The sequence below is a fragment of the Chaetodon auriga genome, chromosome 4 (genome assembly GCF_051107435.1).
Source record: "Chaetodon auriga isolate fChaAug3 chromosome 4, fChaAug3.hap1, whole genome shotgun sequence".
In the NCBI taxonomy this organism is placed as follows: domain Eukaryota; kingdom Metazoa; phylum Chordata; class Actinopteri; order Chaetodontiformes; family Chaetodontidae; genus Chaetodon; species Chaetodon auriga.
In genome coordinates this window covers 1,191,555-1,218,900 of record NC_135077.1, presented here as the reverse complement: position 1 = coordinate 1,218,900, position 27,346 = coordinate 1,191,555, and the positions used below count along the sequence as shown (strand labels likewise).

General features: G+C 45.2%; 3 protein-coding genes across 4 annotated transcripts; all 3 read left to right on the top strand.

Moving 5' to 3' along the window:
• Positions 1-1,067: 1,067 nt before the first annotated feature.
• Positions 1,068-9,451, top strand: gucy1a1 (guanylate cyclase 1 soluble subunit alpha 1). Its single transcript, XM_076728992.1, has 8 exons — positions 1,068-1,520; positions 1,740-1,807; positions 2,404-2,492; positions 2,600-3,312; positions 4,872-5,357; positions 6,692-6,835; positions 7,770-7,924; positions 8,178-9,451. The coding sequence occupies exons 1-8, from the start codon at positions 1,281-1,283 to the stop codon at positions 8,308-8,310; spliced, it is 2,028 nt and encodes a 675-aa protein (XP_076585107.1). The 5' UTR covers positions 1,068-1,280; the 3' UTR covers positions 8,311-9,451.
• Positions 9,452-10,294: 843 nt separating this feature from the next.
• On the top strand, positions 10,295-22,228 carry gucy1b1 (guanylate cyclase 1 soluble subunit beta 1). The gene is made up of 13 exons (XM_076728993.1): positions 10,295-10,477; positions 10,750-10,823; positions 12,528-12,628; positions 12,771-12,889; positions 12,981-13,178; positions 14,022-14,252; positions 14,357-14,473; positions 15,098-15,231; positions 16,214-16,411; positions 18,286-18,523; positions 19,153-19,293; positions 20,638-20,792; positions 20,923-22,228. The coding sequence occupies exons 1-13, from the start codon at positions 10,475-10,477 to the stop codon at positions 21,068-21,070; spliced, it is 1,857 nt and encodes a 618-aa protein (XP_076585108.1). The 5' UTR covers positions 10,295-10,474; the 3' UTR covers positions 21,071-22,228.
• A 137-nt stretch (positions 22,229-22,365) lies between these two features.
• Positions 22,366-27,338, top strand: fabp2 (fatty acid binding protein 2, intestinal). Of its 2 annotated transcripts, none has more exons than XM_076728996.1 (4): positions 22,366-22,689; positions 26,196-26,368; positions 26,564-26,671; positions 27,109-27,338. In XM_076728996.1, the coding sequence occupies exons 1-4, from the start codon at positions 22,617-22,619 to the stop codon at positions 27,157-27,159; spliced, it is 405 nt and encodes a 134-aa protein (XP_076585111.1). In that variant the 5' UTR covers positions 22,366-22,616; the 3' UTR covers positions 27,160-27,338. The 2 variants fall into 2 exon arrangements, with proteins under 2 accessions (XP_076585111.1, XP_076585112.1); XM_076728997.1 differs by lacking the exon at positions 22,366-22,689 and adding an exon at positions 22,722-25,639.
• The last annotated feature ends 8 nt before the right edge of the window (positions 27,339-27,346 follow it).

The following is a 27,346-nucleotide window of genomic DNA, read 5'->3' as shown; positions in this document are numbered from 1 at the left end:
CGATCAGCCATCACAAAATCTATCGCTAACAACTCTGATAATTGATTCTTTAGCTGAAGAGCAGCGGTTCAGCTTTGCACTGCTGTGATAATGTCAGACTCACAGTTGAAAAAAGACCTAAATCGATGCAGCAGAACCAGAAATGTCGTCTTTTTTTATCCCTTCTTTGCCCACAATGCATCTCAGCCACCAGCAGTCCAGGCAGGTCTATGTGCAGCCTCACGGTGGGGGTCATGCTAGCCACAGCTAACGTAGCCTCGCCTCATCGGCCTCGAGCAGCTCCAGAGGTCTGTCCAACTCCACGTCTCATTTTCAAACTTCTTCACTACACACCCAACGGACGCTGACTCAAGTGACATCACTCGAGGCAGTTTGTCAGGTTTGTGCGCAGCTTCCTCTGGAGCCACAAAGTGTTTCATACATCCAGAAACACTCGTCAAACGCCTGCAAACAGCCTGACGTGGAGGTTTTTTTTTTAGTCTTCTATGACATTAAATTTAATATCTTTGGGTGTAGAAGACAAAACAAGTGATCTGAAGATGTCTGGGAACTTCTGTCTGACATTTTATTGATCAAACATTCATCCAGTAATGTTCAGCTAATTAATTAACTGACGCTGAAGATGATGGAAAGTTTGCAGCCTTCAAAATAATGAAGATGAGTGACAGATGGGTTTTGTGAATGAGGGTATTCATGTGTGTTAATTAAAGACACTCATACTGCAGGAAGTTATCATGTGTGGGTGTGACCAGGTGTCAGTGTGTGAATGTTTGTGTGTGTGTGAGAGAGACAGACAGACAGACATGAAGCAGACTGTATAAGATAATATGATGGTAGAATCAGAGTCTCACACACACCACAAACACTGAAGTCCTCTGTGAATAAACCGGGGCGGGGGGCCAGTTTGACACGACGGGTCCGGGTCCAAAGGCTGCTCTGAATAACTAAGTGCATCGCACGAGGAGTCGCCTGGAAATAACGTCTCCTTGCTGATAGGTTGCTGAGCTCCAGCAGCCCCTCGTGCGCACGGATTGGCCCGCTGCTCTTTCTGTCTCCAGCCTCTCATTGGCTTTTGGCAGCGATGGGTCCCCGCCACCATTCGCCCGTGCGCCTCTCAATGAATATTGTATGTGGTCTGTGGCTTTTGGTGCCGAGCATTTGAATCTGCGCGTCCTGGATGAGCACGACGGATGATGGAATGTCTCCCGGAGACCGCGGCCGCTCGACCAGGACCGACTGCCCCCGAAATTAGATAGAGAGGAGAGCCACAGAAGGGGAAGATGTTCTGCGCGAAGCTGAAGGAGCTGCAGATATCTGGAGAGTGTCCGTTCTCCAGCAGCGCCAAACATCATGAGCGCGGAGACTTTGAGGAGCGCTCAACTGACGCTGCGGATTCACCGCCGATTTCTGAGGACGTGCACGGAAAAGCGGGCGAGGATCTGCCTCAGCAGAGGACGAGCAGAGCCAAAGTTAACCTGCACACACTGGGGGAGAGCATCCGAAAGCTGGCATGTCCCGAGGTGAGTTAAACACATGATTAATATTCACCTCATGCAACTGCTCCAGAATGTTTCCCAAGCATTGGTGATGTTTGTAAAAAGCTGCAGCCAGGCACAGACACGCGCCTGATTTGAGGTAATCCTGACATCACATTTTGAATCTGTGGGCGCTCCTGTGATTAAAGCTGCTGTCAGGTCTCTGCAGACGACCTTTAACTGGCTCCACACTTTGTCACACAGTTTCAAAGGCTGCATGCTGCCCTGCAACGAATGATGAGACCGTCAGACCTCAGCAGGAGCTCCGGAGGGTAAGGCTGCTTCTCTCTGAATACAGCTGCCACCAAGACATCAGTAACGACCGCAGCACCCTCCTGCCAGGCCTTTGCTGCCACCACACCATGTATTTCTGATAGATAGCAGCGATGGTGTTCCAGATGCTGCAGCCTCATTTGGCTGCTGTACTCTCACCACCACACCGACAACATGCAGGCTGCAGGAGGCTGGAGGAGGACAGACCCCCCCCCCCACAGTCAAACCACAGTCTGATGTGAAACAAAGTGCAGCTGATGAATCTACAAACATGACCATCGATTAGTCGTTTGAGGTGTTCTTCAGCCAAACCTTCGTCGCTTGCAGCTTCTCCAATGTGACAATTTGCTGCTTTTTTAAATCACATTTAATATTTTTAGACTGAATATCTCTTGTTTCTGGGCTGTTGGTCAGACAAAGAAAACAAGTCATTAAGAGACTTTTTTCACTTTTGAGACAAAACAATCGATTAATTCAGATTTAACTGATGATGAAAATAATAGTTATGCTCTGAGGTATTCCAGTGACTGGACTGAAATATAATCCGCTGAGCTGCATTTCATGTGTCTGACTTTCATATTTGTTGTTTTTGCAGTCCAATCAGTTGCTGTGCAGACAGTCAGAGTTGCAGCACTGAGCCGGAGCATTTAGTGGAAATGATGAACATCTACTCAACCAAAACAGGTAAAGTCCAACCTGAAGCTCCGCTGATGAAACGCTTGATTTCTATTAAAAGAAATGTTCGCTGTGGGCTTCACGTCTTCACCTGTTTCCCATCATGTGCCCGACAGCAACCCAGATGGAAGCCCTGAGAGTAGCTCTCGGCGAGGAGCTCTTCAACATGTGTTATGAGGAGGACGGACACATTTTGAGGGTGGTGGGGGGAGCACTCCATGACTTCCTCAACAGCTTCAATGTCTTGTTGAAACAGAGCAGCACGCTGCACCCGGACGGAGAGGATTGTGTAAACGAACCTTCGGTTCTGTGCTTAGACAAGGACCTGGGTCTGCTTACTGTCTATTTCTTCAACCCCCGCCCGACCACTGAGCTCTTTTTCCCTGGAGTCATCAGAGCTGCTGCCCGCCTGCTGTATCACACCACTGTGGATGTGCTGATGGACCCCCCCGGTGCTAAAGACACCATCTTGCAGTCCAGCCCGCAGCCCAGTCTTCTGTACACAGTTGTAGTCAAGGATGCTAAAAATCTGAGCCCCAGTCCACTGCGGGCCACCTCAGCCGGGACCCTTCCTACCTCTCTGTTCTCCACCATCTTCCCGTTCCATCTGATCCTGGACCAGGACTTGGTTCTGGTACAAATAGGACACGGGCTCAGGAAGAGACTGACCAGGAAGGACGGACTGAGGCGGTCCGCTGCCTTCCAGGAACACTTCTCTATTGTCTCTCCTCAGATCAAATGCACCTTTCAAGGTATTCTGACCATGTTGAACACGCAGTTTATCATTCGGATCAAGCACGGAGTCTCCAGCACAGAAACCACAGGGAAGGTACGTCGACACCTCCGCCAGACACAACCTGAAAGGTGACGTGACCGACTAACGAGGCGGAAAAGGTCTTCCAGTCACATCTTGCCTTTAAATCCAGTAAAATAGAGAAAGAAAAAAATCAGGCTGTTGAGGAGCAGTGGAGCTTATTAGTGCTGGACTTGGCTGCACTTGGCCTGAGGTAGAGATCAACATTAAACCCCCAGCAGAGATCAGAGGCAAATGTCAAACCATTTCCTCCATCAAAGGCACAGCCGTGCTCGTGCTGTTAACGTGAGGGGGCACAGCCATTGGTCGCCATGACCATTGATTTTCAGTGAGAGATGCTTCCTATTACTGTAACTGCAGTGTTCCAGTGGGAGCTTTACCGTTAGAGGCCACAGAGCCGCGTTCAAACAGCAGTGAGCCTCTTTCCATCTGGGCTTTATGATGTATTATTCAGCTGACGAGTCCACGCTGCACAGACATGACTGCAGTGTCAACAGAAGCGGCACGTTCAGCATTAATTATGTCACATTTCAAAATACTCCAGCAGCTGTTTTTCATACCAACCCATGAGGAAGACAGGTGCTTGTGACGCTGCAGTAGGAAACATGATGTTAATCTTTAGTAGTCATTGGGAAGTAAATAAGGAAGTATGTGCTGCTACGGAGCCACTGGTTTTAATATGGAATCCTTATAGAACTCCAGTCATCACATGAGAAGTAACTATGGTTTTGATTGCTCATGTGTTATTTAGCATTGAAGTCAGTATTTCAGTTTAGTGCGTTAGCATTTCTAAAAATAATGTTAAGCAAGTTAACTATCTGAGGTTAAGGTATTAGTATTCTAGTGTTTGCAAACTAGCTGCAGACACAAAGCACATGAAGCTGAAGGTATTTAGTCAGAAACTGAAGTTGTGGACAAATAAACAGTTTGACCTCATGTTGGTGCTGGAGGAAAAGTCTTGAGGGCATCTAAGTTAATAAAGATGACCAGCTTTCATGGTAATCTGTCCAACAGCTGTCGAGACGTCTCACAGAAGATGTCAAGCCTTCTAACAGCACGAGTAGGTTTCATCCTCTGGGAACCATGAACATCTGAACAGAATGTCATGGCAGCCCTTCAAACAGCTGACATCTTTCTGAGTTGGATTTTTTGGTTTTTCCAGTTTCTGCTCCACTGGAACGTAAATGAAGCTCCTGTTTTTGTGTGATGGTGCGTCTGACAGACCGCTGCATTCAGCTGCGTTTACAGAAATATCACACGAGGGACAAGTTTGCTTCGGTTCATGTTAAGACTTTAAATGTCTGTATATGCCGAGGGAGTTTATGAACTGTATATTTCCTGATGCTCAGAAACCACTAAGAGAAAAAAAAAACTCATTTTTCCATGTTTGGCTGTGGGAAATGTTTACTTAAAGAGACTAATGGGAGACCTCTGCTCCAGGACGTAGCCTACACCGTAATCCTTATCAGTCCCCCTTTAAAACCAGGAGGATTCAACGTTTAGCTACGATTCCACCAAGTTTACCAAATTCCACCAAAAAGGATTTTGCCTCATCATCTGTTTTTTCCTTTCAGCTCATGGACCTTAAAGGTCAGATGATCTACGTTTCCGAGTCCAATGTCATCTTGTTCTTGGGCTCACCATGTGTGGACAAGCTGGAGGAGCTAACAGGCCGCGGCCTCTACCTGTCAGACATCCCCATTCATAACGCACTGCGGGACGTGGTGCTGGTTGGTGAGCAGGCCAAAGCCCAGGACGGCCTGAAGAAGCGGCTGGGGAAGGCCAAGGCAGCCCTGGAGCACGCTCACCAGGCGCTGGAGGAGGAGAAGAAGAAGACGGTGGACCTCCTGTTCTCCATCTTCCCCGGCACCGTGGCGCAGCAGCTGTGGCAGGGCCAGACGGTCCAGGCCAAGAAGTTTGAGCGAGTTACGATGCTCTTCTCCGACATCGTGGGCTTCACGGCCGTCTGCTCGCGCTGCACCCCGATGCAGGTGATCACCATGCTCAATGAGCTGTACACCAGGTTCGACCATCACTGCGGAGAGCTTGACGTTTATAAGGTAAGTGAATGGAACGCAGGAGCGTGTTTGTTGGCATCGTTTTGATGTGCTGGAGCTGAAGATCAAATCTGCTGCAATGAGTCTTTTTTAGCTTTAGCGACTGCTGAGGAGACACTTTAAGCCACATTTCAGAAGGAGGCGACAGGAGACAGTTTCTCTCACACAGCATCGTCTCAAAATGCTCAAATGTCAACCGACCACGACCTGTTTATGGCAGTGTGAATGAAGCCATGTCAGGTTTAATATCCCAGCAACTAAACGGAAGGGACAGTGTTTTTAGGCATTATTCCACACTGAAGCTGAATGTTCACCACTGTAAATGATATTTTCTGCTTAAACGTTTCTTCATTTAAACAAATATACTGACACTCAACTCTTATCAAGTTCTTTAAGAACCCTGCAGCCAGAAGAGTTAAGATTAAATTGATTCCTTTAACTGTTAAATTATACTTCCTGTAAATTTCATCTCCCAAAATAATCTCCCCGTTCATCTTCGAAAAATATCACAATCTGCCTCAAAATTCCACAAAGTGCAAGAAGTATAATAAAGGCCTCTGACCTCAGGTCTGCCTGTAGCTCACTCAAAAAGCCTAAATCTGCCTTTTAATTGCCTTTTAGTTTTTTGGGAAATAGAAACATACATCAAAATGTTAAGAATTCAAAAATCTAAAAATGCAATGGCTCACAGATTAAAACACAGATGTATGTTTCTGTCTAATAAATCATTCTTTCACATTTCTAACAAAATAATGAGACATCTGAAAAGCCAGACTGAAGCCGCAGCCGAAGCAGCGACCCGAGTGTTTGCTCGTGATCTTCAGGGAGGTTTCATAATGTAATCAAAGTGTCAGAGAAGCATAACAGAGAGAGCAGCACGTTTGACAAATCCCTCGTAAAGCACGAGGAAGTCAGAGGTTCCTTCAGGACCCTGTTTCCACTCCACATGCATGAGCCTAAAAATAGTTTCACTTTGTCTCTGCCACATCGCTGCTGAGTGCTCTGCGGTCCACATTTACACGAACAGACCAGAGGATGAAGAAGAAGAGGAGGAAGACTTTCTTAATATGATCAAGGGGATGAAGTACTAATACAAATCCAGTTATAGGACCCCTCAGTTTTTTGTGCTGTCTTGTTCTGCAAGATGCAGGAAAGTCAGATTGTTGAGAGTTTTTGATGAACGTCCACTTCACATTTGTCATTTTTCTCAAGATTTACTGTCTTTACTGACATTTTTAATGAGGTTTAATCCTGCAGGTAAGATGCTGTGTGGATGTTCTTTCTTTCTTCTGTTCAGCTGCCGGCTTAGAAATCATTTTAATGATCGTCCCATTCAGGTGGAGACCATCGGGGATGCGTACTGTGTCGCTGGTGGCTTACACAAGGAGAGCGAGACTCACGCGGTCCAAATAGCACTCATGGCCTTAAAGATGATGGAGCTCTCAGACGATGTTACGACGCCAACCGGAGAACCGATACAGGTGAGGTCAGGTAATGCTCAGTGTGACACTCTGTATCTTGATGATGTTTTCAGACGGCCACTCTCATGAAGTTCACATTTAAATAGAGTAAGTGTACAGAAATGATCCCTAATCGACTGAGAGGTTTAAAACTGAGACGTGCATCAGTGTCATTTAATAAGAACTGATCAAAGTAAACATAAAAGAAGGAAAATTATTGGGAAATGTTTAAAAATGATGTCAAAGACATCGAGAATTTTTCCATTTGCTGCAAACGTCCAGCCATCAAAGAGTTTGGTGTGTTGGGTTTTGGTATTTGACTAAACATCCTCGTGTGTACTAGTAAACATGATATGTACTAATAAACGTATATGAGAGATGATATATACACGCATGTTACTGCCACCATCTGTTGATGAGCGTAACAGCGAGAAAACAAAGTGCTTGTGCTCGTTTACGTCATCTAAAAGCTACTTGTGGCTAAAGTAGCCGCTAACTGCTGCTAACTAACAGTCTCCCAGTGAGACTGTTTTCAGCAGCGTTAGCAGGTATCTACAGCAACAGAACGGTTTCTGTGTGGAACTGTCTCATGACCCAGTGACATCACTGGGGTCATCCTTTAAAGATATTAGTGTTATTTTGTTCAACAGGATAAATGATTTGCAGATTCCTGAGCAAAAACAGGAGCTGTGTTTTAGAGCTTGACTCAATTTTCGGGGCCGATGCGGAGACTGATATTAGGGAGAATAACGATATCAGTATATCGGCCGACAACGTATACAACGATATATCAGTGATAGGCCACTGAAATCAGCCAGCCAATACATACATACAGGTACTTCAATCATGCCTGGTTAAAAAGTGGAGTGGAGCCTTTCATGCTCTCCGACGGTACTGTGGATGTATAGAAGACGACAGAAGCCTGAATCCTATTGGCTGCTGCGTTTCTCCCCAGATGCGTATCGGCCTCCACACCGGGTCAGTTCTGGCCGGCGTCGTTGGAGTGAAGATGCCACGTTATTGTCTTTTCGGGAACAACGTCACACTGGCCAACAAGTTTGAATCCTGCAGCCAACCAGGGAAAATCAACATCAGCCCGACAACCCACAGGTGAGGCAACACAGCCGGTCCAGGCTGTAAAAAACCCTTTAAAACATTTTGTTTGACCGAAAGATACGAAGACATGTGAATGTCCACCAGCTTAAATCCACAGTGTCAGCTTTTAATCTGACAGCGGTATCTTTCAGCTCCAGACGCCGACAGGAAATGTAACTTCTGGAGGAGCGCTGTGTTTCCTCTTCTGTCAAATAATTTGCCACATTATTTTTAGATTCATGTTTTATTTGTTCGCTCTTTGTCCCAGATTGCTGAGGGATCGTCCAGAGTTTGTCTTCGTTCCAAGGAGCCGACAGGAGCTTCCGGCCAACTTCCCAGAGGACATCCCTGGTGTTTGTTACTTTTTGGAGGCTCCTCCAAAACTTCAAAACTGCCTCTGAAGTGAAGTCCAGCTGCTGCAGAGCCCAAAAACCGTCAGACATGACGAAACATAAACATATCCAGTGACCACAGTGTGAACACCTTGCTTATTTTGCTTTGGCCTGTTTAGATATTGATGATATTGCAGATCAGTCAAACTCTCACAGCTGCTTAACTACCGAGCTGTCAAACACGAGTCTCGTCTCCGTATAATCATCCATTTGTACGACTGTAGTGGAGAGAAACACTCGCTTCCTGTGTTTTTTTCTTCCAGAGTGAGTCATCTCTGCAGATTTGTATGATACAGAAAGCGTCTCTCTCTCACAGGTTCATGTATGTACTGTCAATGAAAGACCGTTTGTTCATTTTAACATTTAAGAGCTACAGAACGTGTAAAACATTCACTCAATGTGGCCATTTTTCAAAACAAGTCAGTAGCTGCTTCTGGTTTGCTGTGAACACACTTAGATTCATCTTCCTGAAGTCGACGTAATGCAGACAAACGTTTTGGATGTTGATCCTCGGTGTGATTTCGTGGTTCATTTGATCAAGTTTCCTGTAAATATCTGACTGGTCCACTCACACCTGTCCGGACGAGGTACCTGCTGAAGCACCTGCTGGTGCGGCAGCAGAGATCAGCGTTAAACTGAATAAACTTTGTGTTTCAGTTTAGAACAAATCATTTAGAGAAGCTGAAGCAAACGAAGAGTCACTGAAAGCTTTAGGAGAGCAGATTCGGTGCCTTATGGGAACGACAACAGGCAGCGTGACTGATGTTACAGCTTCAGACTGATTACTTCTACTTATATTTACTTTCTTGTTTTGTTAGATGTGGTTCAGTATGAATTTAAATGTCATTGATTTCTTCCAGAGGATTGTGGTTCAAACTCTGTATGTATTTGTAATGAGGTGTAACTTAGACTTCCATTTATTAGACATCAAGCATTCCAAGACTGCATTTCCTAATAGAAGTAACGTACATGTATTTTTTACTTTTTTTCCACTGTACACGTTTATACTGTATTTATTACATTGGTTTCATTGCACTCTTTCCTATAAAGCAGGACACAACAAGAATACAATGAATGTTCTTCTCACTCATAATGATGTGCTTTAATCATTAATGTAATCAAAGCGCAATAAATATTGACATTAACAGACTTCAGTGACTCTGCAGCATCGTATTCTGCAATATAAACTATTAGTGTATATATATATATATATATATATATACGTGATACACAATGAAAGAAGGTAAGTGAATTAATAAACTATGTACTTAAATGTGTAATTACAATTATAAGCACTTCTGCTTCACATTTTAGGGCAATATGTTTTATATTTATTATTACGTTTTATACTTTTTAATCCACTAAGTTCAATTATCTGACGGCTATAGTTACGTGTTAGCATGCAGATTAAAAGTTCGCGTTAAAAACATGATCATCTTATTAAATATACTCTGATTGACTCTCAGCCATTAAAGAACCCATAAAGCCCATAAAGTTGTTGACAATAACAACATTAAAATGCTCTTTAAATGTTAAAGCATCAATAATAGTAATGCAGTAATAAATCAGGCCTGCATATATTAATGTTCTCCTCTGAAAGGAGTCATCATGCAATTTAATAATCTATTTTTGATATTTAAAGCACATTTTTCTGATACTTCTGTGTTTTAATTTCATAAAATTCTGAAAGCAGGACTCTTATAAAGACACTTTCACACTGTGGCATCTCTTTTCTAAAGTACAAATGATAAAACATATTTTAAGGTTTGTTTGCCATAAAAATGTCATTTTAGAACCAACGCTGCTTTTCTTCAGCTTGTGAACATTTCTTATCTTGGTGGACATTTATATTCATATATTTCTATGATATTATATGTATATTATACATATATGATCATATTAATTGTGAATATGAGCTTCAACCCGCTCAGCTGCCTGCGCTGATCTCAAGCTCACAGCATCGTTGAACAACGCAGCTGCCTTCCCATTGGTCAAAGCTGTTTTACGTAAACGCGTCCTGTTCTGCTATTGGTCAGAGTCGCTGTCAGTTACCAGCTGAGGAAAAAAAGGGGGATGGACGCGGAGCCAGTCAGCATCTGTACCAAACGATGAATGTCGTCTCAGATTTAACGCGTTTTGCTTAAAAACCAGGATAAACGCAGCAGCTGTCATCATGGTGAGTTCACGAGGGGTTTCTGTGTGTTTTAAAGCAGGTAAAACAGGCTGTTTGTCGCGCGACATGACGTGTTTGGTTTGACATGTTAGACCGCCGTGTCGCCGTTATACAAGAGTGTGTTTGCATGAAGCTAACGGTATGAACAGGTGAACAGGAAGTGCAGTGTTTCACGCTTTAATGTGTCCTGTAAAAACACGTAACGCTGTCCTCCAGGTGTGTTCGTCTGTGTCCGTGACGTGACTGTTGACGCTGTCCGTGTTTTTCCATCACAGTACGGCTTCGTGAATCACGCCTTGGAGCTGCTCGTTTTGAGGAATTACGGCCCGGAAGTTTGGGAAGACATCAAGTGAGTGTGTGGATCACGTGTTAAGCAGAGGGGACACTGTGTCCAGCAGACCTCTGGACTGTCCATCCAGCAGGGACAGACACGTCCTCTACCTGCACCGACTCACCTTCATCCTCTGAATCTCAGATTAACTTCAAACCATCATCATCGTCACTTTCAGTCAGACTCCAATAACAGACATTTGTTTGATGCTGCTGATGAAGCTGCATCGTTAAAACAAGTATTCAGTTCCTTTAAGTAGAAGTACACTCAAAGTGCTCGTAGAAGTATCCAAAGTACTCATTATGCAAAGGTGTTGTAGTATATTATCATCAGTACTAATGTCTGAGTAACGCGTCCATGTTTGACCTGATGAAGGTGGAACTCTGGGACGTTTCTCTCCAAATCAAACCATCATATTTCCTAAAATGGCGTTTTGTTCGTTATTTGAACTCGTCTGTAAAGTCAAATAAATGTCGTGAGGTAAAATGTTAAAATCTGCATTTTTTCCAGCTGCAGTGTGACAGGACAAAGTACAATAGAAGCACTTGAAGTACAAGTACCTCAAAACAGGGCTGTGGCGAAGGTTTAGGTTTAGGAAGGTTTTATTAGAAATACTGTAGTTGTTTTTTTTTTATTTTTCCTTAAAAAAATGAATGTGTGACGGTTTCCTTGTCGTGACTTTGAGTAACTTTCACTTCAGCCCGTTTCAGCTGTGAGTCCACGTTAAACTGAGTCTTTCAGATGAATTTATTCATTTTGGAAAAATGTGAACTTCGTGAGCCCATGAGTGACACTTAATCCTTCATCTGAGCTGAAAACCACATTCACATGGTTTTCACTGGACGTGGACTCTGCAGGGACTCAAGTCCTTCGGGAAAACCAGGATTAATTTGTTGGACGGAGGACATGAGGAGGACATGACCTCGGGGTCCTCGGTGGTGGCCCCGGCCCCTCCTTCAGATTATAGGACATCACCAGATTGACTCATTTACCTCCACTCAGGCCGTTTTTTTATCTGCGTCCTGTGAACTGATGTGGTTTTTGTATCACAGGGAGACGGCGGCGCAGCAGGACCGGCCTCGGTCCTCACTGTAACGTGGACATGTCATTTCTCCAGCACGCCGAAGCCTTTGGCTCGGCCTGGGTTTATTTAGTCTCAGCTGGCCGCGGCTCGACCCGCCTGGAAGCAGAGAGCCGGCAGCTGCCGAGCGTCAGAGCGCTCGTTCTGCAGCCTCTCTCGTCGTCCGTCGCTCCGTCCGTCGTCCGATCTGCGTGCGGACGTTGACGAGCCGAATCGTTTAAAAATGAACTTGTAATTTCGAGGCGCCGTGTGTTTTTCCAGCTGCTCTGATAAAACATGGTCGCTGCTCAGGCCTGTAAATCATTTCTGTTTTCTTAGTTAAACCGTCGTCGTAATCAGGGCCTCATTAGTTTTCTGACTCTTGTGTGTAAAGTGGATTGTTAAATGAATAAATAGCAAAGCCCCTCTGAGCTCGATCTAAACCTGATGATGATCTGTTCAACTTAAAAAAAACCTGATTTTAAGTTGACTGTAGTGTAAGTGAAGCCGCTGGTCGCCGGCTGGCCGCGGTGGACCCGACGCTGGTTTTTCCTGTAAACAGAAGTCCTTCAGTGATTTAAGCTACGACAGAAAAGCAGTTCCAGGAAAACCAAGTCTGTGACTGTTGCAGCTCATGAGCGATGGCTTGTCTTTGTGTTCAGGAGGGAGGCTCAGCTCGACATCGAGGGTCAGTTCCTGGTTAGAATCATATACGAAGATGCCAAAACATACGATCTGGTCGCTGCTGCAAGTAAAGTTCTCAGTAAGTGACGCCGTGTTTTGTCTTTTAATCATTGGAATAAAAACGATGCTACACGTGGTGTGTGGTTCAAAAATGGAGCTTTGTGGCCTCATGTTTTTGTATGACAAGCTGAGGTGCTGATGAGCTCCTTCCTGTGTTTCAGAGATCGACGCTGGAGACATCTTGCAGCTTTTTGGGAAAATGTTTTTTGAGTTTTGCCAGGAGTCGGGATACGACACCATACTGCGAGTGTTAGGATCGAATGTTCGAGAGTTCCTGCAGGTAAGCGCTCTCCTCCTTTAAGGCCATCATCATCATCATTCCTCAGGCAGGTTTAACCTGTGCTGATTCCATCTTTAATCTACATTTTCAGAATCTGGACGCCCTGCACGACCACCTGGGGACCATCTATCCCGGGATGAGGGCGCCCTCGTTCCGCTGCACCGACGCCGAGAAGGGGAACAATCTGATTCTTCACTACTACTCGGAGAGAGAAGGCCTGCAGGACATCGTGATCGGCATCATTAAAACGGTCGCCCAGCAGATCCACGGCACAGAGATCGAGATGAAGGTCTGCCTCGCCGCTTCGCCCCCCCCCCCCCTTAGCTTTTCCTGCTCCTCTCAGATTTATTTAATGTTTCGAGTCAAAATGTGTCTGAGAGCATAAGTGAGGTTCTAACATGAAGATTAAACAACAGGAAGTTCCAAAATAAAGCGCGAGCAGAGCAGCAGCTCAGCCTGCCGTCTGTGAGTCACAGGATATTTTTAGAGCTCCAGCTCGGAGTCTGTTTTAGTTTGACTCTGTCAAACTGAGGCTGGACTTAAATCGACTGCGGAGGCTCGTTTACTCGGCCGAGCTAATCAGGTTTTGTCTGAAGTCGTACGAAATCATAAACCGTCTTCTGCGCTTTTATTTGTGTGTTCATGTGCAGCCCATCCCATAATCTGCAGCAGGACCTGCTGGTCGTCCTCCTGAGAGCTTCGCGAGCGAGCGATGCTTCCTCTCCAACCTAATCTCATCGTGCAGACAGGATCCTATTTTTCAGCAGTTGTGTGTAATGAAAAAACAGAAAATGGCAGACGCTCCAAATGTGACACCCAATTTCTGGAAATATTAGCCACTGTTGCTGTGGCAACAGGGTGCAGAGACGGCAGCTTGACGTCAGCGTACCTTAAGCCCGTAGACCCACTGAGTAACGTCTTCAGTCTAGAATAACAGACCTGAGGTCAGCGGTGCTGTTAATTGGACCATATTAACGACTGATTGTGTGGGTGAAATATTCAATTAAAACATTTTATGACTTTAACCAAATGCCACAATCTGTCCAAGTTCAACTACATTTCTTCTAAATGATGTCAGTCCTGCATCAGTAACATCCATGTTGAGTCAATCGTTTAACCTGATCTGATGCAGATGATCCAACCGAAGAACGAGGAGTGCGACCACATCAAGTTCCTGATCGAGGAGAAGGACTCGGAGGAGGAGGCGTTCTACGAGGACCTGGACGGCTTCGAGGAGAACGGCACGCAGGAGACCCGCATCAGTCCGTACACGTTCTGCAAGGCCTTCCCGTTCCACCTCATGTTCGACAAACACCTGATGCTCACGCAGTGCGGGAACGCCATCTATCGCGTCCTGCCTCAGGTGCAGACGTCTGTTTACGAGCAGCTCAGACTGTCGGCATGTTGTGTGTTGTGTGTTTTGTAATTTGATGTGACGGAGGTGCGCTCATCTCATTTCATCCCCAGCTCCAGCCCGGTACGTGCATCCTCCCCTCGGTCTTCTCTCTGGTCCGGCCTCACATCGACTTCAGCTTTCACGGCATCCTCTCCCACATCAACACCGTCTTCGTCCTGCGAAGCAAGGTAGACGCAGCGTGTGACGCAGCGTTTGTTCCAGGAGGCAAAGAAACTCTCAAACACACCCAATGATCAAAGACGCACTGACTGGTTTTTATAGTCGTAGGCATTAATATTCATGAGCTCACTGACATTTTTAGCAGCTGCATAACGTTTTGACTGCGTGGGTTTCATTTCAACACTTAACGAGGACGAAACGGCTGACATGCAGAGATCACAGAGCACGATTAATCAATTAAATGGATCGATTAAACTGATCTGCAGCTTTTAATACTGCCGTTTATGCAAAGAGCAAAGAGTGTAAACGTCCTGAAAAAGAGACTTTTGCTCGACGTAAAAAGGACGAACTAGACAGACGAAGCTGTTTGGAGCTCAGGAGGGAAACGCTGAGTCTCAGCAGAACATCTGGACTGTGTGGACTCATGAGACAGGACATGCTGAGGTGGTGAACAGCTGCAGTTCCTCCAACGTGCACTAAAGTAGATTATTCTGGCTGCGAAGAGGCCGATCCTGAATTCAGGCCCGGGTGATAAAAGCAACGCGACCGAAAACATGCAGATTTAAAAATAAAGTGTGAGCTGAACTGGAACATGTCATGAAATATTCATGGGAGTGATGTAATCCTGACAGGAGGGCCTGCTGAATGTGGAGACCGTGGAGAACGAGGACGAGCTGACGGGGGTGGAGATCAGCTGTCTCAGGCTGAAAGGACAGATGATTTACTTGCCCGAGGCGGAGAACATCCTTTTCCTTTGCTCACCCAGGTAAAGACACAGGAGGCACCAAAGCACACACTCTGTACCCGCTCAGTGGAGACACGCCGACTTCAGGCACAGAGCTAAGTCAACGTTTCAAGGTGTCAGACGGTGCACGTGTGGGGAACTATTTTCAGATGAGGATTAATATGTGATAGTGAGTATTTACCGTAGGACAGTTTCCATGTTGATCGGATTAGAGACGTCACAGTGGAAAGTTGTGCCTCATCGAGCTGTTTTTAACTCCAAGAAAACTGATGTTTATGTCTGAAAGTAGTTCCCTTTAAAAGCCCTTTGACGGTCTATGATCCACAGTCCACAACCATTTTTAAAGGGCTTTGTTGATACGAAAACCAGCCTCCACCTTTAACAGCATATATTTGAGTATTTAAAATATTCTGTTCATGTTCATGTTGTAACTGCAGTTCATGAGAACAATAAGTGTGTATTTCATGCACTTGCATGATCAAATAATCACATAATCAGCTGCTTTTCTGCTTCCAGGAATAGAAATGTTTCGTTTCATGTTCGGAGAAAATAGAAGCGAAGCAGAGAAACCTGAGCTGTAATTGTTGCCCTGCTTCTTCTGCTGTGACCTCCATTAGCCTCTGCAGCCCTTTAATAACCAGCGTGAGACATCGGACGCAGGGGAGCAGGGTTCAAGAGACCTCGTCCTCGCAGATGAGACACTCGGCGGAGGACGAGATCAGTGCTCTCACTGTAGGCTGCCTGGCAGGAAATAACTGAAACCCTCGTTCACCAACACAAGTGCAGCTCAGCGTCTGAGCTCAGGAGGGACATTTACCTAAAGACAGCAGCCCTGAAAGGACAGCGGTGACCTCATCGCTGTCCTCCATGTCCTCTTTAATTTAGGCTGATTCCTGATATGAGACAGAGAAAACGTCTTTTTCTTGTACCCGCAGACACAAATCAGACTAAAACTACACAAATCACCAGTGAGTGTCTCCCGTTTTGTCCTCTGTTTCTCCAGCGTCATGAACCTGGACGACCTCACGCGAAGGGGACTGTACCTGAGCGACATCCCGCTGCACGACGCCACGCGTGACCTGGTGCTGCTGGGCGAGCAGTTTCGTGAGGAGTACAAACTGACTCAGGAGCTGGAAATCTTGACGGATCGTCTGCAGCACACACTGCGGGCCCTGGAGGACGAGAAGAAGAAGACAGACAGGTTGGACAGTTGGTCTGGATTTAGAAATCAGGTGTAGCTTCAGTCTGGGCTTCTTTAATGTGGGTTTGTATGAGGTGCTTGTGTGTCACCGACAGGAGAACACACACAGAAAACACAGAAACGTCCTGCGGTGGACGAGGTCAGCAGCTAAATGTGTTTCTCCACCTTAAAACATCAACATCACTAAGTGGACGCTATATTTAGAACATGTTCAGAGCTTCACCTCCACTCTGGCAGCTTTGCTTCGGCACTACGTTTCCTCTGCAGCAGACCTTATGTATTCCTACGCTGACCACAGATCAGCTGTTTGGGTCAGAGAGACGACAAATAAACAAAAAAATGAGCAACAACGAAACGCTGCCGAAGTATTCAGAAGGTAGAGAGAGAGAGAAAGGAGAGAGAGGAAAGAGCCTTTGGTTGAGTACAGCGTTGCTCCTCAGCGTCTGTCTGTCTGTCTGACTGTCTGTGTCTGTCTGTCTCTCTGTCTGTGTCTGTCTGTCTGTCTCTCTGTCTGTCTGTCTGTCTCTCTGTCTCTCTGTCTCTCTGTCTGTCTGCTGGTCTGGACTCGTTCATGTAGAGGAAATAAAGTGCCAAAGCAAAGAGCTGCCTGAGGTGAAGATGTTCATCATGTAACGTCCACCAAACTGAAGCTGCTGATCCGTCCACAGCAGTTTTTAGGAAACGGTAGATGTTTATTTGATGCAACCTGAGCAAAGTAAGAATAACAAACACACTTTTACACTTAAACTCAACTCCAGCTGCAGCATTTCTGTGATGAGCGTGCAGGGTTTATTCAGTGAGCCTCTGAGCCAGCGCTTTGCAGCTTTTTGGCTTGTGATATTTCAGTGTGAGCAGTTCCAACTAACAGTGATTTTTACCTCCTAAAATGGTTTCATTTGAATATTTTCAGAGGTCTGATGAGGTTAAACTGCCTACTTTGACCAAGTAAAGCAAAGCAAAGACAGAAATGAGAGAAATGTCAAAGCCACAAGTTAGCTTTGACACACTATTGAGAAATATTGTGTACTTCAGTCAAAATGACGTGTCACCAGCGGCTGTAGGCTGTGCATCACATCACTGCTGACGTTCCTGTTTCATCCTAAGAGTGTTCATTCGTCCATCTTTCAGTGAGATAAGAGTCTCTTCAGACTTTCCCTTTTAAGGACAGAGCTGAGACAGGAAACACTGAGGAGGAGGTCTGTGAGGCTGCACTACGGCCAGACCACCGAGGGTCACAATCTATTGTTAAAGCCGAGCTGATGGTTGGCCCTGGGCTCCTCTTCGGTCCCTGTTACGATGAAGACAGTTAGTCCTGAGTCTGCCTTCAGAATAGGGCCTGTCATAGTAATTTGGCCCCGCAGTAGGTGACAGCTGGAGGGGAGCTCGGAGGTGGAGCGTGGCCTTTATTAAGACTCTCACTCCGCCGCTGGATCTCTGTATTATTATTCTCGCCATCCTCTGGTCTCAGAGTGCCTCGGGCTCGCAGCATTGATTGAATTCACGGCTCCTCTCTAAATATTTAAGAGAGCCGCTGCTGCACGCTCGAGCAGCTTCACGACTGTTTCTGCTCATGGAAACACAGGTCACTGCCGTCCAGGCTCTGGAGTGCTGCATGCTAAAGAGGTCACATAAACACTCCTCTCTGTATATATCATGTGTCCTGAAATTGTGATGCATCATGGGAAGTATTTTGCTTTGAACAGGCAGCCATGATCTAACTGGTTACCATAGAAACACCACCCTCCCATCAGCTCGCATGGCAAAACAACCAAAAGATGGTGGGCGAGCAGATAAAGTGCTGCTCAAAGGACGGCCGGTCGTCTGCTGCCGGAAAGACGCTTCGGCTCAGACTCCTCGTCTCCTCTTCCTTCTAGGTTGCTCTACTCCGTTCTGCCGCCATCCGTCGCCAACGAGCTGCGGCACAAGCGGCCGGTCCCCGCCAAACGCTACGACAACGTGACCATCCTCTTCAGCGGCATCGTGGGATTCAACGCCTTCTGCAGCAAGCACGCCTCGGCCGAGGGCGCCATCAAGATCGTCAACCTGCTCAATGATGTTTACACGCGCTTTGACATCCTGACGGACTCCCGGAACAACCCTTATGTATATAAGGTCAGAAGCAAGAACGACAGCGTTTCATGTGTTTGTGTACATTTATCTCAGTTAAAGAATGAAACAGAAGGATTAGTGCAGCAGAGCCATGAAGTCGACAACCTAAAACCAAGAACTGAACTGGTTTTAACAGCCGTGGTGCACCTGTGGTGAATAATGTTACACAATCATACTCATACACGTCAGCGAGGGAGTATTTATATCAGTTGACTTGAGTTTTTCACCATAAGAAGAGCAGCACTGACTTGTAAACCGTGCAGCACTTTATGGGCCTCGTGCGGCTGATTTAACTCCGGCTTTCAGACAAGAATGCACTTTAAGAAGTCAAACAGACCTCGGCACTTCCCGGGGATCGGCTTCAGGCACTGGGTCACCAAAAGAAGTAATATTTACTCTACGGGTTTGAATGGCTAGGTGGTCCTGGGGCTTTAGCCGGGCTCAGAGGGGCCCCGGATGCCTCAGAGCTGATGTAAGTGTTTAAGTGTTTATTTCAGGGTGTTTCAGTTTATTTCTGGCTGTGCATTCAAAAAAAACCACACACGAGCCCTGCAGAGTGCAGACGTAAATAAAGGGAAACAGGTCGCGGTATAATTCACCTGAAGAATGACAGAACGTTTGTCTTCACGCAGGTGGAAACGGTGGGCGATAAGTACATGACGGTGAGCGGCCTGCCGGAGCCGTGCACGCACCACGCCAAGTCCATCTGCCACCTCGCTCTGGACATGCTGGAGATCGCCGGACAGGTCAAAGTGGACGACGAGCCCGTGCAGGTGTGATGAGATTCTGACGCTTGTCAAGTGTTTCACGCTTCGATCAATTTCTGTACGATCAAAGTCAAAACTTCACACATCGACAGCAGGGTGAGCTCTTCTTTGTTGGTGTGCAGCTGCATGGAAAACGCTTTGCACATCGAGGCGTTAGAGGTGTAGGTGTTAAATCAGTGGGTCTATATCTTGGAGCTAGCGGCGTTGCTGCACGTGTGCTTTGATTGGTCGGACGTGGCGAGGATAGGGAGGAGCTCATCGTGGAGGTCGCACACGGTTGTCTGCAGCCGCCTCCGCCCAGAGTTTACCTCTGCAGCGCTCCCGGAATTTGGCAAAGTGACAGAAAATGAATAAAACATTAACTTAAAAAAAGCTTTTTAATGCTGAAGTATTAAAGATTTCTCAGTTTAATAATTCTACAACTAAAAAGTCTTAAAGTGAGCACAAAAATCTCAGTGACATTTTTAATTAGGCAGATGGTTTGTGTGTGTGTGTGTGTGTGTGTGTGTGTGTGAATGCCAGCTAGCAGTGTTTCTATTTTCCTTCATATATTTAATTATTTTGGAGGTTTTTTTAGCAGAGCGTCTGTTATTCTGGCAGATTATTCAGAAGCTGTTATCACATAAGTAGAAGCGTCAGACCTGAATCCTGCTCACTGAGTGGAGCAGTGTTGGCGCTCAGGGATTAATTGGCTGATTGATTTCAGAGTAATTTGTGCGTCATATTTGCAGGCTGAGGTCACGAGCGGTGAAAAGTTGGATGAAAAACAGCAGACTTTTGTTTAAGCGACTGCTGGAGATGTTATTGTATCGATGACCGCGGAGACTGAACTTTGGAAAAACGCCGTCTGCTTAACAAAAGGCTGTTTATTTTGGGACATGGCAGCAGAAGAAGAGTCCGGTTCAGTCGCAGAAACAGACTCCCATCGTCTCACGATCCCGCGTCTAAAAATAGATTCTCATTTGTCTCCGACGCTCTGAGCGTCTTCGAGCTCTGAAGACAACAAGCAGCGAAGTGCCCACGAGTTCAGCTGAAGTATCAGTCTGCAGGTTGACTGAGCCGCTCTGCAGTCGCTGCTTTATTGCAAATCTAAAAAAAAAATATCTAATTTTGCTTTCTGGCAGAGTTCAGCTCATTTCCGCCCACGGAGCGATGCTCCTTCTGCTGAGGCTGCCAGCAGACTGACAGAGCATCAGCTGGACCGTCTGTTAACAGCTGCTCAGGTCGATCTAACGACTTCACTGCAGATCTCCTCATTAGAGCTGTGAATGTCAATAAATATTTACTCGTGTTGGACATGAAACGGGGAAATCTTCGGCCCGTTCGTTCACTCGTTCACTCTCCTTCCAGATCACGATCGGGATCCACACTGGAGAAGTGGTGACCGGGGTGATCGGTCAGAGGATGCCCAGATACTGTCTTTTTGGAAACACGGTCAACCTCACGAGTCGAACAGAGACTACGGGTGAAAAGGGGAGAATAAACGTCTCAGAGTATACGTACAGGTAAGCAGAAGCCCCTCCTCCTCTCACTGTCACCTGTTAGACGGCGGAGACGTCAGAGTTTGTGGGATTGAAAGCTCAGAGCAGCGTTTCCGTCTGTGGATGTTTGATGTGCGATGGCGTTGTGTTCCAGGTGTCTGCAGTCTGCCGAGAACGCGGACCCTCAGTTTAATCTGGAGTATCGGGGCCCCGTCACCATGAAGGGAAAGAAGGAGCCGATGAAGGTGTGGTTCCTGTCCAGGAAGCCGACGGACGCAGAGTCCACCGCGGCTAAAGCTTAACCGTCCAACACGCGGAGACGTCAGCGACCGACCGCTCAGATCAGCGTTTGGGTCGCGAGCGTCGCTCCTCCTGCTCGTCTCTGTCGTGACCTCACTCTATTTTTTTAGCGTAGACACAACAAAGTATTGAAGTATTTCATGAGTAATCGAGGTTAGTGAAGCAGTTTATGGTGCGTTCACGTTTGATACAGTTCTGGACAGAATATTCTCACGCTGTCGTCGTCGTCGTTGTACATAAATCCACCGAAAGGTTTTGATAAAACATCTGATAATCTGCTGATTTTGTCACTTTGTTTCCTTTTTGTTTTGAGAATTTAAAGTCTTCATCGGCCCAAATAGCTTGTTTCACCTCCTTCACAGGAATAAAATGTATTTTAACCTTTGTTATTTTCATTTTTAGGGTGATAGTGAAAAAATTTGATTTAAAATGAAACATGTGACCCATGAAGTCAAAAATGAGAGCACAGCTTTGAGATCAGCACATTTCTGCTTGAACGAACGTTTTTTGCTCATTAGACGTGACGTTTGTTCATTTCGACACTGGATGTGTGACACTGGCGTCAGCCTGGTCAAACAAATATGGATTTATAGATTATAGCTGTATTTATATAGATTTCTATCTCTGTGTTCACCAGCTTCTTTAGATTCATACATATAATTCAGGTTCAGTCATTTTTAGAGTCACACCTGATACGAGTCATTAGTAAAGCTGCATCATCGTTTATCTGCTAAATTATTAAAACAGATGGTTTTACATGAGCACTAACATTTATTTCAACTCTACTGATCACACATTCACTTTTTTAGTATGATACACACACTGAGATATTCTTAATGATCTATCGGTACATATTTATTGTTAACAATACTTGATATTTATTCCTTTTTCAAAATGTAATTATGACCTTTAGAAAACAAAATATACGTTGAGAAAAAACAAAAAATAAACTTAATTATGGATAAAACCTCTGAGTTGAGCTGCGTGCTGTATGTGTTTGATTCCTTTCACAGATTATTATGAAATGTTTGTCCAGTTTTCCTCACGTCCTGTCCTACATGCAGCGTCCTGTGTGAGGAACAAACGAAGCGTCTCTGCTTCAAAGACACGATTGTCTCATTTCAACAGTGTTTCTGTACCTAATAAAACAGTTTCAGGAATGCTGCTTCATATTTCTTTTGTACAGAAGAAGTATAAAGACCTCAGTGATGACCAGACAATGCCCGTCTTCATGTTGGACATCAGGCCTTCAGTGTCTCTGTGATCACACTGGACATTCTTTAGTGAAGAGCCCCCTCTGGTGGTCAGTCAGAGGATGACAGTCCAGGCCTCAAACGTCTCATGTCTTTTGTCTGCTGTCCCCATAATCTCATCATAATGAGTCAGTCAGTCAGTCTGAGCCTCTTTCTCCTGCACTGAACCTCATAAAACTAACACACTTACCTTTTTTTAAATGTCATTTATTTCACCTTTTTTATCCTCTTTCTGCTCAGTTATGATTTTACAGACAGACTAAGTCTACAGCGGACTCTCCGCTTCTGAAGGAGGATGTTATGGCTCCAAACAGACAACAGCCGACCGGAATTTGGACAGGAAGCAGGTAGCGCACGTGCGGGAAAGGGTGAGTAACAGCGCCAGAGGCTGAACTGGCGTTTAACGCACGAGAGGCCGAGTAGCATAACTAGCTAGCAGCTAGCCGCTGGTTGTACCTCCCGCTTAGCTTCATAAATATCAGTTTCTCTCAAAGTTCATTGACCCTGCTGGTCATTTAAAATTATTTCAGACTCTTCTATCCATGTGTGCAAATGTTCCGTCTGCTGTATGATTAAAAAATGACTTTTAACCATTTTCTCAAGTTGCACCTCTGTTTCCGAATCAAAACAAAGATGGCGGCCGGCTACGTGGATAAGAAATACATGAGAGGCAGAAACTGAGGCTAACTAGCTGCTTAGCACCAAATGACCCAGAGTGAAGTCAGCAAGTGGCCGGAGAACAAACTAATGAGACAAGCAGAAGTTAAAGACACTTTAAATGGACTCACCTTGATCAGGTGGTCTGACGCAGACTTCAGGTGGCTCCATGTCTGCCGGACGTGTCGGCCGGAAGTTTGACGGTTTGCCAACAAGTTAGCCAGCAGGGTTATTGATGGCTGCGGCCCGTTTAGGTACATTACAGACTCCTGCTGCGTGCTCACGTGCCGGTGATCTGCTGGGCTTTAAAAGGAAATGAACCATGATTAGTGTCATTGGTTCCACCTGTGATTCCTGGTGGAAGCTAGTGTTTCTCAGCCTGCTCGCAAAATTTCTGATTATGATTTATGATTAACTTTTATTTTCCAGTTTTGTTGAGAACTATGCTGTTTTTTCAGGAAGGTGTATTTCACTCTCAGGTATAGTCGGCAGGTACTCAATAACATCTTAAAATCAGTCCTTCAAAACAAGCAACAAAATATTGAACATCGTAAAACAAATGAGTGTGATCAGAGCGTCTCAGCGGCTCAGGGCCTCCTTCAGGAGCCCCTCAGTGATGGTAATGACGGTGGTCCCTGTAAATGAGTGTAAAACAAATCCTCCGAGAAAAGTTTAAGGTTCACAAATGTGTTTCTGATGGAAGTATTTATTTTTGGAAGAAAATGTGTAGTTGTAATAAAACTGACAAAGATAAGACTTTTATCACACGCCAGGGAAATCATTCGTGACAGCAGCAGAATAAAAAGAGTTAACGCAACAAGCAGAACAACACAGACATTTAAAAAAGGTACAAAATAAAAATAAAAGTCAACTGAAGGCTGTTGAAGCTGCAGCACAGACGTGGCTGATTCACAAACACCTTCCTTTTAACAGAATTATCTGTAGCCAGTCAGATGCCTCCGTATGTGGATTTGTTTTACGTTTATACACAATGATATCTGTTTTGTGCACAGTGAAAAACATTTATGTGTTCAGAGTCATTTCTAAACAAATCCAGAGGCTGGTCTGTGTCTCCTTCTGTGTTCACTCATTAATACTGAGACTGATCTGAGTCTGCTGCTCTCCTTCCTTTAGCCCAACATCCCTCACGCATGCATCTGTGCTGCAAAGAAACCTTCACGCTTTGTAAAACGTTGGATTCACACAGTGTGGTGGTCTTTGTGGACACACAGCGCTGACTGAGAGTCGCTGTATTGACACGCCGGCCCTCCTTTCAAACACCACCTTATTGAATTTGCATGTTCTGTTACAGCTGTCACTGCAACACGGAGATAACACTGTCAGACATAATTGCGTTAAAGATTAGCTTCAGCAGGGTTTAATGAAGTCCACCTGGAGCTCACCTGTCGGTGTCATCGCTGCAGGCGTCGTAGAATTGTCTTTTTGTGATAAGAAGCAGATTCACTGAGGGTGGGGTAAAGGTCAGGAAAAGCTAAATGAGATGAAAGTGATAAGAAGGAGCGCTGACATGTCGTGCATGTTTTCACCCCTTTGTGAGACTTTGGCAGAAATATTGAGGAAGTACTTTTTCTTTGTGCCTGTTCAGGAGAAACACTACATTGACATTTCTGACAGTTTATAGTCAGTAAACTGTCTCTACATCACTCTGTTGTCCCAAATCAACCTTAAACACAGATTAAGAACAGATTATTAGATTAAAAGGACTTAAAATGGACTTTTCAGTGAGCTCAGAGAAAGTTTCCACCGTCAGATGATGAAAAGTTTCAAACTCTGCTCACAGTAAGTGTTTCCGTTATTATACGTTAAGAATATTCTTCAAAACTCAAAAACACAGACGTTTTACACCAGAGAGACTATAAAAGACACAACGATCATCTGATGGTATCATCCGATCTCAATGACAAACAATGACTTCACTTCTGATATCAAAGGTCTCGGTTATCAACAATGGTCAGATTCAGGTCAAAGGTATCGCTGCAGAGGCCTTATCAAGCCCACCGATCGACGCTGTGTTTCTGCAAAGCGATTACATCTAATTACACCCAGTACAGTAAAATCTGCAGTAGATGACATTAGAGACACACACATTTGAAGTAGAGCCGCAGTCGTGACGTCTGCTTCAGCAGGTCTGTGTATTTTATTGAATTATTTATTTACTGTCCCAGCTTGAATCACATTAAAAACACGACCGTCTTTCAGTTTAACCTGAAGAAAATATTTAATTTAGCTTCTTGTTGTATGAGGTGCTGCATGCTCACTGCTTCCTGCAGCTGAGGGCCACTGATGTGGTTAAACACCTGTGTGGTTATGACCGACGCCCATTGTAAACAGGACATCAAGCATTCTGACACCCAAACATTATAGTGGGCAGTGTCATAAAGCTGCTTTATCGTGTGCCACAGCTCCGTCCAGCATTGCCCAATCGGCTGTGGGGAAAGTGTGAGCTTTAAACGGCCACATCAGCGTTCAGATAGATGGCGAGATAAGAGAGCGAGTGTGGCTTAAAAGGAGCGGCAGACTTTGAGTGGGACACTCCTCGTTTCAGAGTCGTCCAGCTCACCCTCACAGCCACCATGACCTTCAACGGCACCTGGAAAGTCGATCGCAGTGAAAACTATGAGAAATTCATGGAACAGATGGGTGAGTGATGGCAAACATCTGACGAAAGGCTGCAGGCTGTGAAGCATTTTCTGAATTATGTGGAATTTGATGCATTAGTGCAAAGTGTTTGTCATTATGATGCCTGCTCTCTGCAATGAGACGACAGTGATATGAAGAAGACCAGACGAAGTGCAGCAAGTCAGAGTGTCACATTTAATGAAGATGGTTGTTTCTAAGTCAGAATAAGTCAATAAATCAGGTATTTAGCAAACTGGTAGTCATGCAGATGTTTAATTTGATTAAATATGAGCCGTTTTATCAGTGTGCAATCATAACTTAAGTTATGATTTAATAATATAAGTAATAATTAAAGGTACAAGTCTTTAAACTTAAATAGGAGACTGAACCAAATACTGGAGCGAAGGTCTTTCCTGAAACACGTCATGACCTGCAGGACGTGTTTGTGCTTTGGCTTTTGCATCTACTCACCCTCAGCGAGCGCACAAACAACGGAGCCACCCGAGCATGAAAAGTCATTAAGTCCTGACAAACTTCCTCTGATTGTTCAACATGTTCCACGTGTGTCTGTTGGTAGGAATTAACGTGGTGAAGCGGAAGCTGGCCACTCACGACAACCTCAAGATAACCATCGAACAGACTGGAGACAAGTTCCATGTGAAGGAGAGCAGCAACTTCCGCACCCTGGAAGTAGACTTCACCCTGGGGCTCAAATTTGACTACAGCCTTGCAGATGGAACAGAAGTGTCGGTAAGCAGAGGGTCACTTTCCTACTGTCGCACCCTCCGATGACTCACAAACTGACCTGTGCAGCAATGCTTTCAGCCACTTTAGACTTTGAACCTTTGAGCTGAAAGAATTCATTGGTTATCTAAGAAAACGGTCCACATGGAGGGATCGAGCTCTCTTTGCTGCACTAAGTCAGCTTGATGTTTCACTGTGCAGGGTGCATGGGAGCTGGAGGGGGACATGATGAAGGGCGTCTTCACCAGGAAGGACAACGGAAAGAACCTGACAACCACCAGAATCATCCAGGGAGATGAGCTCGTACAGGTACGGTGGAGGTCGTCAGACCAGATTTAGCTGAGAAACAACTTGTTCTCAGCTGCTTCTGTGATATGCGATATATAATTAGATGTAGTTGCTTTGCAGAAACACAGCGTCGATCGGTGGGCTTGATAAGGCCTCTGCAGCGATACCTTTGACCTGAATCTGACCATTGTTGATACCCGAGACCTTTGATATCAGAAGTGAAGTCATTGTTTGTCATTGAGATCGGACGATACCATCAGATGATCGTTGTGTCTTGTACAGTCTCTCTGGTGTAAAACGTCTGTGTTCTTGAGATTTGAAGAATATTCTTAACGTATAATAACGGAAAATCTCACCTCACTTTGGATTAAAGCATCTGCCAAAGGACAAATTGTAAATGTGGTGGCATAACTTTGATGTTCATAGAATAACTATCTGACGCCGTCTTTCGCCAACAGAGCTACAACTACGAAGGCGTGGACGCAAAGAGGATCTTCAAGAGGTCTTAGACCAGACGGACCACAGAGCTTCAAAGTGACATGTTTGACCTCAGGATTACAAACAGTATTGTGTTGAATTATCAGCCACTTAAACCAGTATAACCTTTGAAATGGGCTCGACTTGTGACGCCTGCACAGTCTATGCATGGATTTGGATATTTGCAGTAATAAAGCCGTTCTGAAACTTCTCTGTTTC